Genomic DNA, 17,775 nt, shown 5'->3' with positions numbered 1-17,775 from the left:
AACATTTTATACGAACAGGACTAAAAATAAAAATAAAAAAGGGTGAAAGGACGGACTGCAGGAGGAGCAGCCATACACAACGGCGCATCACCCCCGCAGTCCGCCATCTTGAAAAATGTATATGTGATTCTTTGTTTCTACTGAAAAATGGACCTGTGTCAGTAGAATTGAACAATGATTAATGGCAAGAGAAATGAAACTCTAATTGCAGTGAATAATTTGATGAGTTAAAAGATCCGAAATCTTAAAGGAACACAGAAAATAATTCACATTTCTTCTTAAATATGAACTATTTTCTGTTGCCTTCGGATGGGCATTCAGACAAGGTCATCATATTGTTTATTCCCAGTACTCCAGAAAATACACTGCTGGACTAATTTACCAGTGCACAGTAGAAGGCATTTAAGAGTTAACCATATTAGTGTGGAAATATATACAATTGGTTTCTTTCCCTGGAAAACAATTGGATTTTTATGTTTTTATGTTAATGCTTACATACTAGATTTATTTTGAAATTGAATGCAAAATTTCATCGATAATGTTCTTTGGTCAAGCAACATAATTGCAAATTTATTGACTCCAGGATGACAAATATCAAAGATTAGTTCAATGATGAAATTGAAAACCATTAAAACATGAACACTTTGCACAAATGAAATAAAAATTAGTAATCGACAGGAAAATATAAAATTAGATTAACAGAGAAATTCAGAGCAAAGAATAAAAGCTTTTTGTTCAAAAACATGGGGGCTTGCAGAACCTAGCTAGAAAATCTATTAAGTTCTAACTAAATTGTAATAGCAAATTAGACCCCAAACTTGAGGTATCTGTGGAGTTAGTCAGTGGGATGAAAAATTTGGCTATTAACAAGTGTAAAGTGTGTGTGTGTGTGCGTGCGTGTGTGTGGTTTTGCATGTGAAACGTATCTCCTCGAAAACCAGACGCAGAAACGCGGAGATTTTAACCATTTCGGTAGGGATTTAACTTATGAGTTCAGAAATCCACTCCTTGGTCAATTATTTCCCCAGATTTTGAATAAAATTATCACAAAACTCAATTTCCAAAATATAAACGGCGCTCAGCAGCTGCTGACGTCACAATAGCATGTTGGGGCTATGCGTCAGTAGATAGGGCGATTATGGGGTAAAAGGAGCAAATTAATAATATTAATATATTAACAAGGGGGGTAGTTAGCGTGTGTGTGGGGGTGGTTAATGTGTGTGACGCCGCATGACACCCCCCCCCCAACCGCACATTGGGGGAAAAGGCCCAACGGGTCTGCACTTGGCCTAGTCTTCTTTAATTATTTATTCCACTCACCTGGTTTGTTTTGCACAGCCCTGCGAATGTTTCCTTTTCAAGTATATATTTAATACCTCTCTGAAAGCTTATATTCAATTTGCTTCCATCAAAATTTAATGTTGTGCCTTCCTGATTAAAACAAATCACTCTGGAATAATATTTATCTCATCGATTATTTTTTAGTCAATTGTTTTAAATCTATAGCCTGTTTACCATTAACTGCCATTGCTCATGCACTCAAATGTATTCCTCATTTTAAAAGGCGCTGGTTAAAATAATCATGTACTCACAATATTCCTTGTGGACTGCATCAATTTGTTCTTCAGTCTGATCTTTTGTGAATTTCATTGCCTAATGAAAACAATTGAACTGTAATTTTGTTCTCCTTGAGTAAGATTAAATTACAGTAAAAATATTAAAGGACACTTACATTTTCACCGAATTTGGCTTCCAGCTGAACTCGGGTCTTTTCATTCTTTTCAATTTCTTTAATGATGTCTTTGGCTGAATGAAAAAAGAAGTGATTGAAAATAATTGCAAGCATGAAAAGTTCCAGACAAAACTTTTTTTTCCCCAAATCTAAATGATGTTTGCTCAGTTTTGTCACCAAAATGAATATACTGAACTCTGATCTGCACAGGGCAGGAGGAAAACATACACTTACAACAGCCATACCTCGTTATATATTACACTGCAGGTTGAAGGGATCTACAAGAATCACTGCCTCAAAAAGGCAGCCAATATCATCAGAGACCCACATCATCCTGGCCACTCTACCATTTCACTCCTGCATTAGGAAGAAGGTATAGGAGCATAAAAACTGTAACGTCCAAGTTCAGGAGCAGCTTCTTCCCTACAACTATTAAATATTACAACCTCCAAAGAGGCTCCGAACTACCGTATTTCTCGGCAATGAAGACGCTATTTTTTACCCTAAAATAAGGCCTGAAAATTTACCTGCGTCTTGAAGGTCGAAGATTAGATTGTTTGCCAAGAAAGATAGACTTGGCTATCCCTCATTACAGCAACTGTAAAAGGACAGCATTGCTGGGGGGGGGGGGGGGCGGGGGGGGGGGAGAGAATTCCTTCCAAAGCGGGGGGGAAGTCTGGCCTAGGTCAGCACGGCTGGGCCGCCAGGGATAAAGTTGCGGGGAGGGAAGGAGCGTTGAGAAGGAGGGGGTCGGAGATCATGCCAGCAACTCACTCAGCAACTCGGGTGGCTGCGAGCGGCCGCCGGGACCGGACAGCGGAACTGTAGCTAGACCCGGGGCTCGCAGGCGACCTGGGCGCTACAGCCAGTCCAGGGGCAGGCGACCTGGGAACTGCAGCTAGTCCCGGGGCAGGCGACCTGGGAACTGTAGATAGTTCAGGGGCTCACAAGGAAATAATGGTTATCGGGGCTGTATGTTATGACAGACAGCCTGACACCTTGCATGTCATTTTAATATTACATTTATCCCATCCCCCTGGATATTCCAAATTAATAAATTAAGGCTTTGTCAACTAACTACAAATCAGGCTAATTACAAATCAATAACATTATCCAACTCCGAAACACAAGCGCATTGGGATCTGGACATCATGGACAACTGGCCTCAGTTCCCCGCTCACCTCTGGCAGTGCTCTCCATCTGATCTGCTGCAGAATAAGAGCAAGAATAGAACAAAGTGATGTCTGTACTAAAATTCAGTGGCAATAGGATTTTTGATTTTCACGGATCTTTGTTTCTTTGAAAGTTAGGATTCCCATATTGATTCACAAATCAAATGCTGAATTCATATTCATTTGGATTTATGAAGCCATACTTGCCAAATCTTGAGGACAAAGCAATAAAGTAGAAAAAGTAGAGTGTCAAGTAGGCCCACCTGTAACACCCAACTCCTCTCATGAAAATCCTGGTTATTGCACCCATTTACTTGATGATCTAAATGTACAAACAAGGAACTGCAGGTGCTGGTTTACACAAAAAAAGGTTACAAAATACGAGAGTAACTCAGCGGGTCAGGTAGCATCACTGGAGAATATGGATCGGGATCCTTCTTCTAACCCGACCTGAAACGCCACATGTCCATCTTCTCCATGGATACTGCCTGGCCTGCTGAGTTACTGCAGCACTTTGTGGCTTTTTTTTAATAACCTGGTCATCTAATTGGTCAAACTGAAAAACTCTGGAGCTGCTACATTCAAATGGATTATGAGTGAACTATACGGACCTCAGATAATCAAAACTCACATTTGTTGGAAGCTGGGGTCAGTTAAGCAGAACAACTTTACCCACTTATAAAGGCTTTTAATTTAGATTCCTGGCAAATAAGCATGTACTGATGGGTTGAATACTGGAGACAATTGGGATGGATGGCATCAGTGAAAATGCTACTTGGTCGGCCAAAGTTACCGGAAAAGCCCAATTTTTCTACAATTATCTCCACAGCTTGGAGACCTGGTGCAATTCGCATATGGTTCCAAATGTTATACTCTAAACTTTTAACCTTTAACTCTAATTTGTTTTTGCATTAGATCAACATTTTTCAGTGGCTTTCAGTTTATTCATCATAATTGCACATAACGTTCCAAGTAAACATAAAGAAAGAAGCGATTTGAACATGAAATGGCTTTTATTTCTTCTGACAATTTAAGAGTTTTGCTCACCTGATCTGGGGTTTAAGGAGTCGCACTGTGAGTTGTACATTTGTATGAATTCTTGATGTCGTTTAACCAGTTGTGCTTTGCTGCCCTGAGTTGACAGACCACACTCCTTCAACTTCTTTTTCAGATCTCGGTCAGAAAGTAAATTATATACCAGTTTAGGCAACAGTTTCCTTTTGTTCACAGAGCTTGATTGGAAAAAAAGATCGAGATAGATATCTTGTTAATATCTCTTACCAGAACAAAGCAATTTTGATCACAGTATTATGGCAAATTTACCTCTTTAATGGAGTATACCAAAAATCAAATTGTAAAGTGTACTGTAAAGGATGTGTGGTTTCGGGTGTGTGGAGGGATTAGAGAAACTGATTTTTCTCTTCACAGAACAGATGATTAAAAACAATTAGAGGTTTTAATATAGAGATAAACTGTTTCCACTGACAGAATGGTCAGCAAACAGAGGGCACTGGTTTAAATTACAAAAAAGGCAAGCAGTAACTTTGTTTATCAACAATTCACGTTTCTATGCATTATCCCAAAAGAGGCTGGGATAGCAACTGGATAAATAAAGGCTATTCCTTAAATTGCAGGAACTCCTACTCACTAGCTTCATGGAAAGGCCATATGGCAATTCATGAAGATGGCTTATGACGACATGACTAACAAACTAGAAATTAAGGTTTGTAGATGGGTCTGAAATGTTCCAAACACTAAGAAGGGATGTGAATCGTACTTATAAACTGATCAATAATCATCTTGAGGGGTGAGAAGACCCACATCTTCTGACTTTGACCATAAAATGATGAAAGTCAGAATTTATTCAGTTATTTTTTCATTGAACAAAATATACTTCGACATCTGAGTACATTTTAACTTCAAATCACATAACAAATACAGGCCATAAAATGGAAAATGCATAAAATCACTCATTGCTCCATAGTATTGTAATGAATGTTAATGAGGGCCAATTAACCTGAATATTTATCATCATCTTCCCTAGCTACAATGGTACTGAACCAGGGTGTCCTGCGTTCAATTGTCAGTCTTGACATTCTATCTTGTCCAAGACATGCCCTAATGAACAAAGTAATGTCACAAAAATATTTTTTCAATTGGCAAATGACAGTAAATGATTTATTTACAGTTCAATGCTATTACCCTTTTAACTCAGGGCATATGATCAAACATCAATTAGAGTACCTAATGTTAATTTTCTACATGGTACAACTAACTACTATGCTACATACTCGTGGCATCAAGTAGGTCGGGGCGTTTTTCTAGCCTGGTGAAAAATGTCCACGAGTAAAAAAGGTTGTGAATTAGGTCGTGAAAGAGGGACAGGCTCTTTAGTATTAAAAGGTTAAAGAACATTGTTGTAGATGGTGAAGATGGTTGTCAAAAATTGCAGCAGGATAGTCGGTTGGGTGAGCTGAGGAATTGTTGATGAAGTTAAATAGAGAAATGTGAGGTGTTACATTTTTTAAGTCTAACATGTACAAAACTTGCCCAGTGAATGGTAGGGCTCTGGAGAATGTTGTAAAGCAGAGGAATCTAGAAGTGCAAGTCTAGGGTCCTTTGAAAGTGGCGTCACAGATAGATAGGGTGGTCGAAAATGCTTTCAGCACATTGGCCTTCATCGGTCAGAGTATTGAGTATAGAGGTTGAGAGGCCATTTTGCAGTTATATAAGATGTTGGTGCCACATTTAGAGTATTGTTCAGTTTTGGGCACCATGTTATAGGAAAGATATTGTCAAGCTGGAAAGTGTGCAGAAAGGATTTACGTGGATGTTGCCAGGAGGGTGTAGCTATAGGGAGAGGTTGAACAGACTAGGTCTTAATTCATTGAAGTGCAGGAGAATGCGGGGTGATCTTATAGAGGTGTATGCAATCATGACAAAAGATCGGGTAATCACACATAGTCCTTTGCTCAGAGTAGGGGAATCAAGAACCAGAGAACAAGGGTACGGGGGGGGGGGGGGAAATAGGAACCCCAGGGGTAACCTTTTTTTAATACAAAACGTGAACAGTGTATGGAATGTGCTTCTGGAAGAGGAGGTCGAGGCAGGTACAATCGCAACGTCTAAGAATCATTTACATATATGGATAGGATAGGTTTAAAGGGATATAGGCGAAATGCAGGCAGGTGGAACGAGTGTAGATATGGCATGTTGGTTGGCGTGGGCAAGTAGGGCCAATGGGCCAGTTTCTGCGCTTTATGTATGACTTCACCCAATTTAATGCAATTTCAAACGTGTATGAGGCATGATTTTCTAATCACTCCTGAAGAAGAAAGTACCTAATGAAAATTGGGAATGCAATAAGATTCATAACAACTAGATTTGACCTTTGAATAAAGAGTGCATCAATCAAATGCTAAAGCACAGCTTATACTGTGACCTTGGGGGATTGATTAAAATCATAAAGGGTAGAACTAAATAATGTATTTTCTATCTTGATAGACAGCAAGAACATGACAACTTAGAAAATGAATTATGTAGATGTGTTTTAACCAGTGCTTAAATTATTTTTGAAAATAAATCATGACAATATGATAATTCTGTAAGAATTGTGTAGTTTCCAAAACTTATCCCTATATTTTTAGGCTAGAATATGTATAGAGCGTAATATTTGTTTCAGAAGCTGAAAGTGACTTGCATTTTGCACCTTTGGAAAAAAATTAAAAATGCTCCTTTGACTGCGGATGAGTGATTTAAAGATCAACATGGCCAAAATATTATTTTTGCAATCTGTTGCAGACAAGTCAAGATGCTGGCTGTATTCTGGGGAGATTGCCACAGGTTAACATAATGACTTTGGTGAATTACTTGACAGTACCTCTTGCTTGCAAATAGACAGGCTGCATGTAATGCATGACCTGGCCTGAAGGTCAGGAATCAGTAGCGAGATAAATGTCTCCTGGAGCATAGAGAGAAATGGAAAAAGAGGCCATCTGTAGAACTCTCTAAGGGTGCTCAGGCAGCCACATTCCTATCTCCTTTTCTCTGTAAAGGAATAGATGCACTAGATTTCTGTGTAAATAATTATATAATTTTGTGAGCTCCTGCAGTATAGCTGCAGTTCTCACCCCTTTCTCCATAGGTTATCTTTTCCCTCGAGCGGAAAGCATCAGGTGAAGCTACTGCATAGAATCTTGCACATGTGAATGTTGTTTTTATTCATTTGAAGCTCATTGTATTTCTATCTCTGTACTATGAATTTGAATAATGAATGCAGAAAAATGTGATGATCACAAGTTGAAAAGCCAAATGATTGCCTCCTGATAAAGTATAATGTGCTCTATCAAAACGGATACTTTAATAATGTTGTTACTTTAATATTCCATTCTTCCGCAACATCCAAGTTTCTACGTGTTTCAGCAAAATCTTGCTCTTTAGTGTGCAGTACATTTAAACAAATTACTGCAATGTCCATGTGCTGTTAATCAAATTACCACAAAGAGATCACGTAATTATCTGGCAAACAACATCTGGTGCATTTTTCAGAAGCTTCATTCTATAATCTTCTGCTTCTATGCTGCATTGCATACTTAGTAGAATTGACTAAATGATATATTTTGGACATCAACTTAGTCCTTTAGTGTTAACATTGTATTGTCTGATATCTATAATTATCCACCTTATTATAGCTTTAGTAAATCTGTTGTACTTAGTTTCATCCCTAGGCTAGAGACTCTGGGATCAAACGCTGCCCCAGTGAAGTCATTTTGTGCAGGACTACATCTTTCGAAAGGGTACGATCAATGTAGAATATAGAATAGTACGACACAGGAACAGTCCCTTTGGCCTACAATGATTGTGCCGAACTTGATGCCTAGCTGAACTGATCTCATCTACCTGCACATGGTCCATATTCCTCTATTCACTGCACTTCCATGTGCCTATCTGGAAGTACAGCGAGACCTGGCTGACCTTGTACACCAGTCACTGAAAGTTGGCGTGCAAGTACAGCAAGTACAGAAGAAAGTTAATGGAATGTTGGCCTTCATAACAAGAGGATTTCAGTATAGGAGTAAAGAGGTTCTTCTGTAGTTGTATTGGGCTCTGGTAAGACCACATCAGGAGTATTGTGTGCAGTTTTGGTCTCCTAATTTGAGGAAGGACATCCTTGTGATTGAGGCAGTGCAGCGTAGGTTCACGGGATTGATCCCTGGGATGGCGGGACTGTCATACGAGGAAAGATTGAAAAGACTAGGATTGTATTCACTGGAGTTTAGAAGGATAAGGGGGGATCTATGGAAATATAAAATTGTAAAAGGACTGGACAAGATAGATGCAGGAAAAATGTTCCCAATGTTGGACGAGTTCAGAACCAGGGGCCACAGTCTTAGAATAAAGGGGAGGCCATTTAAGACTGAGATGAAAAAAAACTTTTTCACCCAGCGAGTTGTGAATTTGTGGAATTCCCTGCCACAGAGGGCAGTGAGGCCAAATCACTGGATGGATTTAAGAGAGTTAGATAGAGCTCTGGGGGCTGGTGGAATCAAGGGTTATGGGGAGAAGGCAGACACGGGTTATTGATTGGGGACGATCAGCCATGATCAGCCATGATCACAATGAATGGCGAATCACTCTAAGGGTCGAATGGCCTCCTCCTGCACCTATTTTCTATGTTTCTATGAAATCCATATCTTGAAGTCCATGTCTGTGACATTCAAGTCAAACAATTCCAATCTATACAAGAAATCCAATAGGGGCCATCATAAAGCCATCCAGGATGTCAAAAGAAAATTCCTTACCAAGCCAGAATCCCAGACAAAACACATGGACACCCGCCAACTGAGACAAGAATAATATGTTATAACGTGCTACAAAGTGAAGTTGGACTGTATTGCTGACAATAAGTTCATTTTGAACATCAATAGAAGGTCTTCACCTGCTCCAACAGTCTCTAGAGCACCTTACCCTCAGTTATCAATGTTAAATCGGCCTTCCTAAGAGCGAACGAAAGGAAAGTAACTGGTCAGGATGGAGCTCTGGCAGTGACCAGAGGCTGAGCAAACCAGCTAGCAGGAGTTTTTGTGGATATCTTTAACCACTCCCTCCTCCATTCAGAAGTCTCTATCTGTTTTAAGAAGTCCACTACCATCCTAGTGCTAAAGAAATTCCTCCTCATCTCCATTCTAAAGGTACATCCTTTAATTCTGAGGCTATATCCTCTGGTTCAAGACTCTCCCATTATTGGAAACATCCTTTCCACGTCCACTAACCCTTTCATTATCCAGAAGGTTTAAAGGGGATCCCCAGTAAGTAGAGGCCCAGAAACATCAAACGTTCCTGATCCAATCATCTCCTGGATTATTCTCATAAACCAGCTTGGACCCTCTCCAAAGCTAGCACATCTTTCCTCAGATATGGAGCCAAAACTGCTCACAATATTCCAAATGTGATCTCCCTGGCACCTGATAAAGCCTCAGTTTTACATCCTTGCTTTTATATTCTAGTCCCCTCAAAATGAATGTTAGCATTGCATTTGCCTTCCTTACCGCTAATTCAACCTGCAAATTAACCTTTTGGGAATCCTGCACCAGTACTCCCAAGTCCCTTTGCACCTCCAATTTCAGAATCCTCTCCTCATTTATAAAGTAGTCTGCATCATGATCTTGTACTCCTCTCCGAGATCACCCCTCATCCTCCTGAACTCCAAGGAATAAAGCCCTGGCCTGTTCAACCTCTCCCAGTAGCTCAAGCCCTCGAGTTCTGGCAACATCCTCATAAATCTTCTTTCCAGCTTTAAAACATCTTTCCTAAAATGTAATGGGATGTTATGCTACAACAGTAACATAACATCCCAACTTCGACACTTCATTCTCTGACTGATGAAGAGCAATGTGCCAAAAGCTTTCTTGACCACCCTATCTACCCGAGAAGCCACTTTCAAGAAACCATGTACTTGCACTGCTCGATCCCTCTGCTCTCCAACAGCACTGACATTCACTGCAAGTTGTTAACTTTTCCTTTCTCCACAAATGTTTCCCAATTTGCTGATTATTTGAAGCAATGTGTTTTTGTTCTGTTCAGTTTTTATTTTAATTTCCATTATCGTCACGTGAAAAATGTCAAATCTCATGGGGTGGACTTCCACTCTGGAGTAAATATTTAAAAAACGCAACGCATTATCAACATGAAATACTGCTAGCAAGTCACGGAAAAACAATTTGTCTCTTTCCAATAGTACATTTGCTGGACGTTTGGCCAATTTTTTTTTGTGCGAGATCATTGAAGTAATCAATCTCCACAATTTATCTGTTTTAACTAATTATCCCATTCATTTTTTAAAGTTAATCGTGAATCTTCTTACAAAATCCTTCATTCAGTCGCACCCTGTCCAGCTCCTCTTCTTCCCTCTCCCATCAGGCAAAAGGTATAGCAGTGTGAAAACGCACACCTCCAGATTAAAGGACAGATTCTTCCCAGCTGTTTATCAGGCAACTGAACCATCCTACCACAACTAGAGAGGGGTCCAGAATTATTATCTACAGCATTGGAGACACTTGGACTATCTTTAATCAACTTTACTGGCTTTATCTTGCACTAAACGCTACTCACGTTATTCCCTTTATCATGTATTTGTACACCGTGAATGGCTCGATTGTAATCATGTATTGTCTTTCCGCTAAATGGTTAGCACACACATTTTTTTCCACTGTACCTCGGTACACGTGACAATAAACTAAACTGCTTATGCAATTGGATCCTTGACTTCCTCATCAACAAGCTACAATCAGTACGAATTGGCAATAACATATCCTCCTCGATAACCATCAGCACAGAGGCAGCTCAAGATTGTGTGCTCAGTCCACTGGGCTACTCACTCCATACACATGACTATGTAGACAGACATAATTCCAACTCCATCATTAACTTTGCCAACAACACTACACTGTTGTTGTATGACTTGCATGTAAATAAGTCAGAGCAAAGGAGGGAGATCAATCGTCTCATTAAATGGTGTCAGAACAACAATCTTGCTCTCAATGTCAATAAGACCAAGGTGCTGATTGTTGACTTTAGAAGAATGAGGCCAAGTATGTACGAACCTGTCTTGATCGATGGGTCAGCTGTGGAGAGAGTCAACAACTTCAGCACACCGACATAATCATGAAGAAAGCCAACCAATGCCTCTACTTCTTTTAAAGTTTGAGGATTTACGGTAGGTCGATAAAAACTCTTGAACATCTATAAGGATACTGTAGGGAGCATATTGACTGCTTCAATCACAGCCTGGTTCGGCAACTCGAACAGAGTGGTGGACGCCACCCGAACTATCACAGGTACAGACCATTCCATCATCGAAGGGAACTAAAGGAGGCACTGCCTTGAAAGGCAGCCAGTATCATCAAGGATCACACCAGTCTGGCCATGCTCTCATTTAACTCCTGCTATTGGGAAGATTGTGTAGCAGTCTCAAAACCGTGACCTCCAGGTTCAAGGTTCTTGAAAACTATAAACAGCAACTAAACTAGGAACTATTTTGTTTTTACTAGGGTCTTCAGGCTTATTTGTACTAATATTTACATTTTTAATTGTTTGAACTTCTTTTTGGTGTTTATTATGTATCAATGTGTGTGCTGCTGCAAGTAAGAATTTCATTATTCCGTTTTTGGTGCATATGACAATTAAAGCACACTTGACTTGAAATTGTCTCCACATTGATGGTTAGCTGTTGCCATCTTCAGGATTAGTTATGAAATCTCTATCCATCATTACATTCTGGTCCATGTGACCATTTCCCCAATGGTACCACACTTCAGTCCAATGAGTGCCTTCAAGAATGTATGAAAGAAATTGATTTTTCTTTTTTTAAATCAGATGGGCCAATGGTAAAATAGGATTCACAGCACAACAGAATGGAATTATTTCTGATAGTAAAAACAAGATGATAAACAGCTAAAACAAAAAAAGCAGAGACATTATATTAAAGGGCGCAATTAACTTTGGAATGCTCTAACCTAGCCATATTAACACATTAGAGCTCTGATTCACTTTCATTTAGTTATTTTGTGCAGAACCAGTTTAAATGCAATCTTGAATACCAATGTGTTGCTTTCAGTAATTTACACTTAAATTATCCATCATCCTGCAGAGAATAACTCAGAGCAACATTCATGTTTAATAAAACGCAGATGTTCAAATTAACTTTCTGTGACTAACATGAAGAATCTCTTTCCTTACAAGGAATGATGGAATGGTAATAGGACTAGCGCCCAAATAAGAAAATAACTTGAAGCACAACAGTAATATTTGAGGCACTTTGATTATACCTTCGTAGACTTTCTTTTTTATCTTCCCGTGTTAGGCAGTTGTCGAGATGCCTGTTAATATTCTTTTCAGGGATAGCAACTGCACAGACAGGGCAATCCACTGCGAGAGAAAAAAGGAGAAAGTGGAGATTATACAGTGCAGTAGAACATGTGCTACCATCCTCTGAATGCTGTTTCAGGCTTCTCCATTCACAGATGGAGGTGACTATCAATTACTTCCATGGCATCTGCCCAATGCAGCTAGCACTAAAGCCAAAGTACTGCAATGCTTAATCATTGAATCATGATGCACAAATGACCATTTAACCTTCTGCATCCTTTGAAAGTGCTTTCCAATTAATCCCAGTCCATTGGTCATTCTACAAAAGTCTCTATCTTTTTCCTGTAAGAGTATAACCAATTCCCTATCAGCAGCAATCCTGAACCTGCTTCCTCATCAATTTCTCAGGCACTGGTTTCATGATCATAATAACTCATACATTTAAAAAAGGAATTCTCATATCAATCTGTCACCTCATTACCAACGTTCCTTTTAATGGATACATTGTCATATTATTTCAATCAAGATGTAATGTTTCCATTGGCAGGATGTAAATCTAAATCGGCAGCGAATGAGATAATGGTTGCATTATTTATAATTATTCAAAAATACGTGGATTCTGGAGACGTACTAGAGGATTGGAAAACTATCAGTGTGAACCCGTCAAAAAGAGGAAGCAAATAGCAGGCCAATCAGAATTAGATCTATTTTGAAAATATGTTAGAATCAATTATCAAGGAAGTATTAGAAGCACATTTAGAAAATCACCATTTAATTACAGAGATTCAGCATAGTTCCATGAAGAAAAAATGACTGACAAATATATTCCAGAACAAGCCTCAATAAAAGTGGATAATGGAGACCTAGTTGATATATTGGATTTCCATAAGATGTTTGACAAGATGCCTCACAGCGGTTGATTCATAGGGAGAGAGCCCATGGTATTAAAAGTAATATGTTGGCATCGATAGAGGATTAGCAAACAGGTAGGAAGCAGTGAGATGGGGAAATGGGGTCATTTTCAGGTTGACAACCTGTTACCAGTGGAGTGCCACAGGGATCAGCACTGGGAACGCAACAACATTCAGAGGGAAACTGATAGGTTACTGAATGTGCCACATGTTAGCAAATGGAATGTATTACAGGAAATGTAAACATGTTCATTTTGGAGGAAAAAAAAATCAAAGCAACAGAATAAATTTAAATCAAGAAAAATTAAAACAAATCTGTAGAAAGAGATTAGACATGAAATACAGAAAGCTAGCACCCACGCACAGCAGGTAATAAAAAACTAATAGTGACATTAATAGGGAACCTAATAGGCGACGATAGGCATGATCTGAGGCTTTTAAATAGGCATATGAAGATGCAAGGAATGGAGGGATAGGAATATGTAGGCAGACGGTAGTAGTTTAATTTGGCATCATTCGGGAGTAGTTTAATTCGGCACTGACATCATGGGTTCCTGCAGTGTTGCGTTCTATGTTGGCCCTTAGGCCAAAGGGATTAATGAACAAAGGGATTAATGAACAAATGGATTGTGAAAGTTGTATTGTATCAGTACAAGACATTGGGAGAAACATCTACTGTGAACAACTTTGGTTCCCCAATTTTAAGGAAAAATATTATATTAGAGGTGGTTCGCAGAACATTAAACACAGACGATTCCAGATTGCTCTATGAGGAAAGGTTAAATAGGAAAGGACTCTACTCATTCAAGTTTAAAAACAGAAGCATTTATATTGAAACAAATAAGATTTTAAATGTAAACAAGGTAAATGCGAGCAAAACATGGCAGTGCTCAGAGCAGAAGGTACAGTCTCAGAATAAGGGCGTACCCCCTCAAGAGTAAATTTGGAGATTTTGTTTTTTCCAGAGCACTGTGAAGGCCAAATCCTTATGAATATTTAACTGTGTGATATTTATGATAGATTTCCATTTGGTATAGTAATAAAGGGTTATGGAGTAGGAATGGCAGATCAGGCTTAAAGGAGGGAGATGGGGAGGGGTGGAGATGGAGAGGGGTGGAGGTAGATGCCCCCTCCCTATTTACCCTCACTCCCATCCTCTCTACCCCCCCCCGTCTCCCCACCCCCCGCCCCCTCCCTCTCTACCCACCTTCCTATCCCTCTCTACCCACCTCCCCCTCCTCTACCCCCCCCCTACCCCCCCCCCCTCTCTCGACCCCCCTCCCTCCCTCTACCACCCCTCCCTTTCTAGGGATTGAAGAGGGAGGGTGAAGAGGAGGAGGAGGGAGTGCTGGGGGATGAAGAGAAATGAACCGCGCCTGCACAGTTGGGGGCTATGCATGAGTGGTGCAATATTACGTTGGGGGAACGGGCGAGTGGTGGAATCTTGTGTTGGGAGAGCAAACTCAATGGGTCTGCACTTGGTCTAGTATTACTCTAAATTTACCTTTCACAATATCCTTCAATCCAGAAGTTGATGGTTCAGGATCATTATCCTTTTGAGCTAGGTCTGCCAAGCAATTAGCAGTAATTGTTTGTGTGCAAGTGTTACTCTGGTCCTCTTCACACTGTTTCTCAGTAGATTCTGCCCCCGATGGCTTGATGGACGAACGGTTCAGAAAGAGAAATCTGTCCATGCAATTCATCTCCCTCTTCATTCTGGCATGAGCTTTGTAATCAGACAATTGATTCTTGTTGGATATATCCACTGCTTGCACTGCCTGAGGCGAGACTGGAGGGGATTGAAAATCACAGTCGGACAGCAGCTCTCTGTGAAGAAATTTTTATTTTTTATTTTTTTTATTGATATGTCTAAGAAACATTACAAACTAAAGTAATTTAAAAAATAGTCTTCCATAGCTAAGACCGCAAAATTTTAATCCTAGCTATCACCGTGTAATTATTAGCAATAAGGACATGGATCTGCTTTGATATTTATTTATCACTTTAATAGTATTATCATGTTGCCTTATTGTATTCTAAATAAACACAAGGTTTTGTTTCTTCTTATTTTATTAAATAGTTTTTTTCCAAGCCTTTTACTTTGAACATTTATCATGCAAATGCTAAAAAGAGAGCAGTCACCATATTTGGAGGCAATATTTCTGAGGATTCATCTAAGGTAACTTAAAATGGAAAAAAATCTATACTAGATGCAATTGAATGACACTGAATATCAGGTGTTTAGTTAAAAAAAATTACACTTTGAATAAAGTAAGGTGAGACCAGAAGGATTTAAAGTTTAAGGTTTCAAAGTCAGTTTATTGTCACATGTACCAATTAAGGTACAGTGAAATTTGAGTTCCCATACAGCCATACTAAGTGAAAATCAACAAGACACACAGTCACATAAAATAAAAGTTAACAAACATCCACTACAGCGGCTCCCCGCATTCCTCAGTGATGGAAGGTAATAATAAGTCCAATTTTCTCCCTCTATATTCTTCCTTCAGTCGGGGCTGTCGAACCATCCGCAGTCGGGGCGATCAAAGCTCCCGCAGCCAGCGAGCTGAAGTCCTCACGTCAGGGTGATCGATACTCCCGCGTCGGGGTGGTTGAACTCATAAAGCTCCCGAATCGGTCTCTAACCAGGGACTGTGGGCTCCACGATGTAAAACTTCACAGGCCCGCAGTTGGAGCTCTCCACAGTCTACGATTACGTACTTAAATGAGGCTGACTGAATTAGATCATCTGCATATGATTGCTTGCAATCTGATTTGAAGATTACTAGAACGATAAAGATTGTTATCATTCTTGCCACAGGGCTATTATATGGGATTATCTTCTATTTGTGATTTTCATTGCATGGTATTTTGCAATTTTGTTTTTCTACTGCATTAATTTGGTCAATGAGAAACATTTACTTGAGATTTTTTTTTTAGATTAGATTCCTTTATTGTCATTCAGACCTTTCCGTCTGAACGAAATTATGTTGCCTGCAGTCATACACAGAACCAATAAAAACAAAACATACAATAAACACAAATTAAACATCCACCACAGTGAGTTCACCAAGCACATCCTCACTGTGATGGAGGCAAAGTCTTAGTCTCCGTCTCTTCCCTCCTTGTTCTTCCTCTGCGCTGAGGCGATCGATCCAGGCCGGAGATGCCGCCCTCCAGTCCAGCGGACCTCCGTGGTGATGTCGCCGCCGCCGAAAGCCAGAACGCCGTCTCCGCTCCGAGACGGCCCGCCACAGCATCAGCTCCGGGCAACCGCCCCAGCTCCAGGTCCCCCCAGCAGTCTCCGCTCCGGGCCGCCGCCCCAGCTCCGGGTCCCGCAGTCTCCGCTCCAGGCCGCCGCCCCAGCTCTGGGCAGCCGCCCCAGCTCCAGGCCGCCGCCCCCGCTCCGGGCAGCTGCCCCAGCTCTGGGCAGCCGCCCCAGCTCCAGGCCGCCGCCCCAGCTCCAGGCCGCTGCCCCAGCTCCGGGTCCCGCAGTCTCAGCTCCGAGCCCCGCTGCATCAGCTCCAGGCCGCCGCCGAAAGCCAGAACGCCGCACCAGCAAGTCGGGCCACTGCTGCCTTAGCCCCGAAGACGGCCAGCCTCTCGTTGGTGAGTCTGGCTCTGCCTCCGGAGCCTCGGGGTCAGTCGCAGGCTGGAGGCCGCCAGCTCCGCCATTAGGCCTCAGCGCAGACGGAGGCAGAGAAGGGGGATACGACACGAAAAAGTCGCATTCCCTCGAAGGAAGAGACAGAGAACATGTTTCACCCCCCCTCTAACACAACCCAACAAACTAAAACTTAACCAAAACAAGACAAAAAAAACAACAGAAAAAAGTAAAGACAGACGGACTGCAGGCGAGCCGCAGCTGTTAACAGCGCCGCCACTTCCGGTTCCACGACAGTTCCTTGTTCATAACCTATAAACAATCCAAATAACTAATTTATGACTGTAAAAAGAAACACTACAGATACTGGAAATACAAAATAAAAAACAAAAATATACATCTGATCAAGCAACATTTGTGGAAAAATTAGAAAAAAAAACTAACATTTCAGCTCAATCATAAAGGATAATTAACTTAAAAGGTTGACTGGTTCTCTTAGTGATGCTGCCTGCCATGTTGAGCATTTTCAAATTAACCACTGCACCAGGCTGCAACAAACTTGTTAGAATAAATAGAGCAAAGGAATCAGAACAAGCTTGTCAATAACACAGAGTATCTTTATTCTTTTGAGCCCACATTGATGATATTGGCCATGAAAGCTTCAGATATGCAAACGTTCATGCAAAATCATATCTCTTACAATGTGTAATCACATGCAATTAAATATATGTATATATTGTGGCATTTATGTGGATTCCTATGCACAGAGACATAAAAATTGAAGATATGCTGATAAAGCTGATATGCTGCTCCACTGTGATGTGCTCTACAGTCAAACTGCCTGCTTGGGATTTACATGAAGAACTGCCAATTAATCTGATTAAGGAAATGTGCCTGTAATATAACTCTATAATGTTTGGGTCAAAGACCCATCATTTATTTGCCTCTGTACTCCACAATTTGAGAATTATAATAGAAAAAAAAATCACA

General features: G+C 40.5%; 1 protein-coding gene across 4 annotated transcripts in view; it reads right to left on the bottom strand.

Annotated features, from left to right (window-relative positions):
• The window catches only part of rad18 (RAD18 E3 ubiquitin protein ligase), an 87,952-nt gene that overhangs the window by 47,733 nt on the left and 22,444 nt on the right, over positions 1 to 17,775 (bottom strand). For all 4 annotated transcript variants that reach the window (XM_055647759.1, XM_055647760.1, XM_055647758.1 and 1 more), the window contains 5 exons: positions 14,686 to 15,008; positions 12,231 to 12,330; positions 3,952 to 4,136; positions 1,733 to 1,806; positions 1,593 to 1,653 (listed from right to left, as the gene is read on the bottom strand). In XM_055647759.1, coding sequence (XP_055503734.1) covers positions 1,593 to 1,653; positions 1,733 to 1,806; positions 3,952 to 4,136; positions 12,231 to 12,330; positions 14,686 to 15,008 — 743 coding nt within the window. The remainder of the gene's footprint in view (positions 1 to 1,592; positions 1,654 to 1,732; positions 1,807 to 3,951; positions 4,137 to 12,230; positions 12,331 to 14,685; positions 15,009 to 17,775) is intronic.

This window comes from Leucoraja erinacea, chromosome 16, assembly GCF_028641065.1.
Source record: "Leucoraja erinacea ecotype New England chromosome 16, Leri_hhj_1, whole genome shotgun sequence".
Lineage (NCBI taxonomy): Eukaryota > Metazoa > Chordata > Chondrichthyes > Rajiformes > Rajidae > Leucoraja > Leucoraja erinaceus.
Note: the sequence above shows the minus strand (reverse complement) of the source record. Positions and strands in the feature narration are given on the sequence as shown.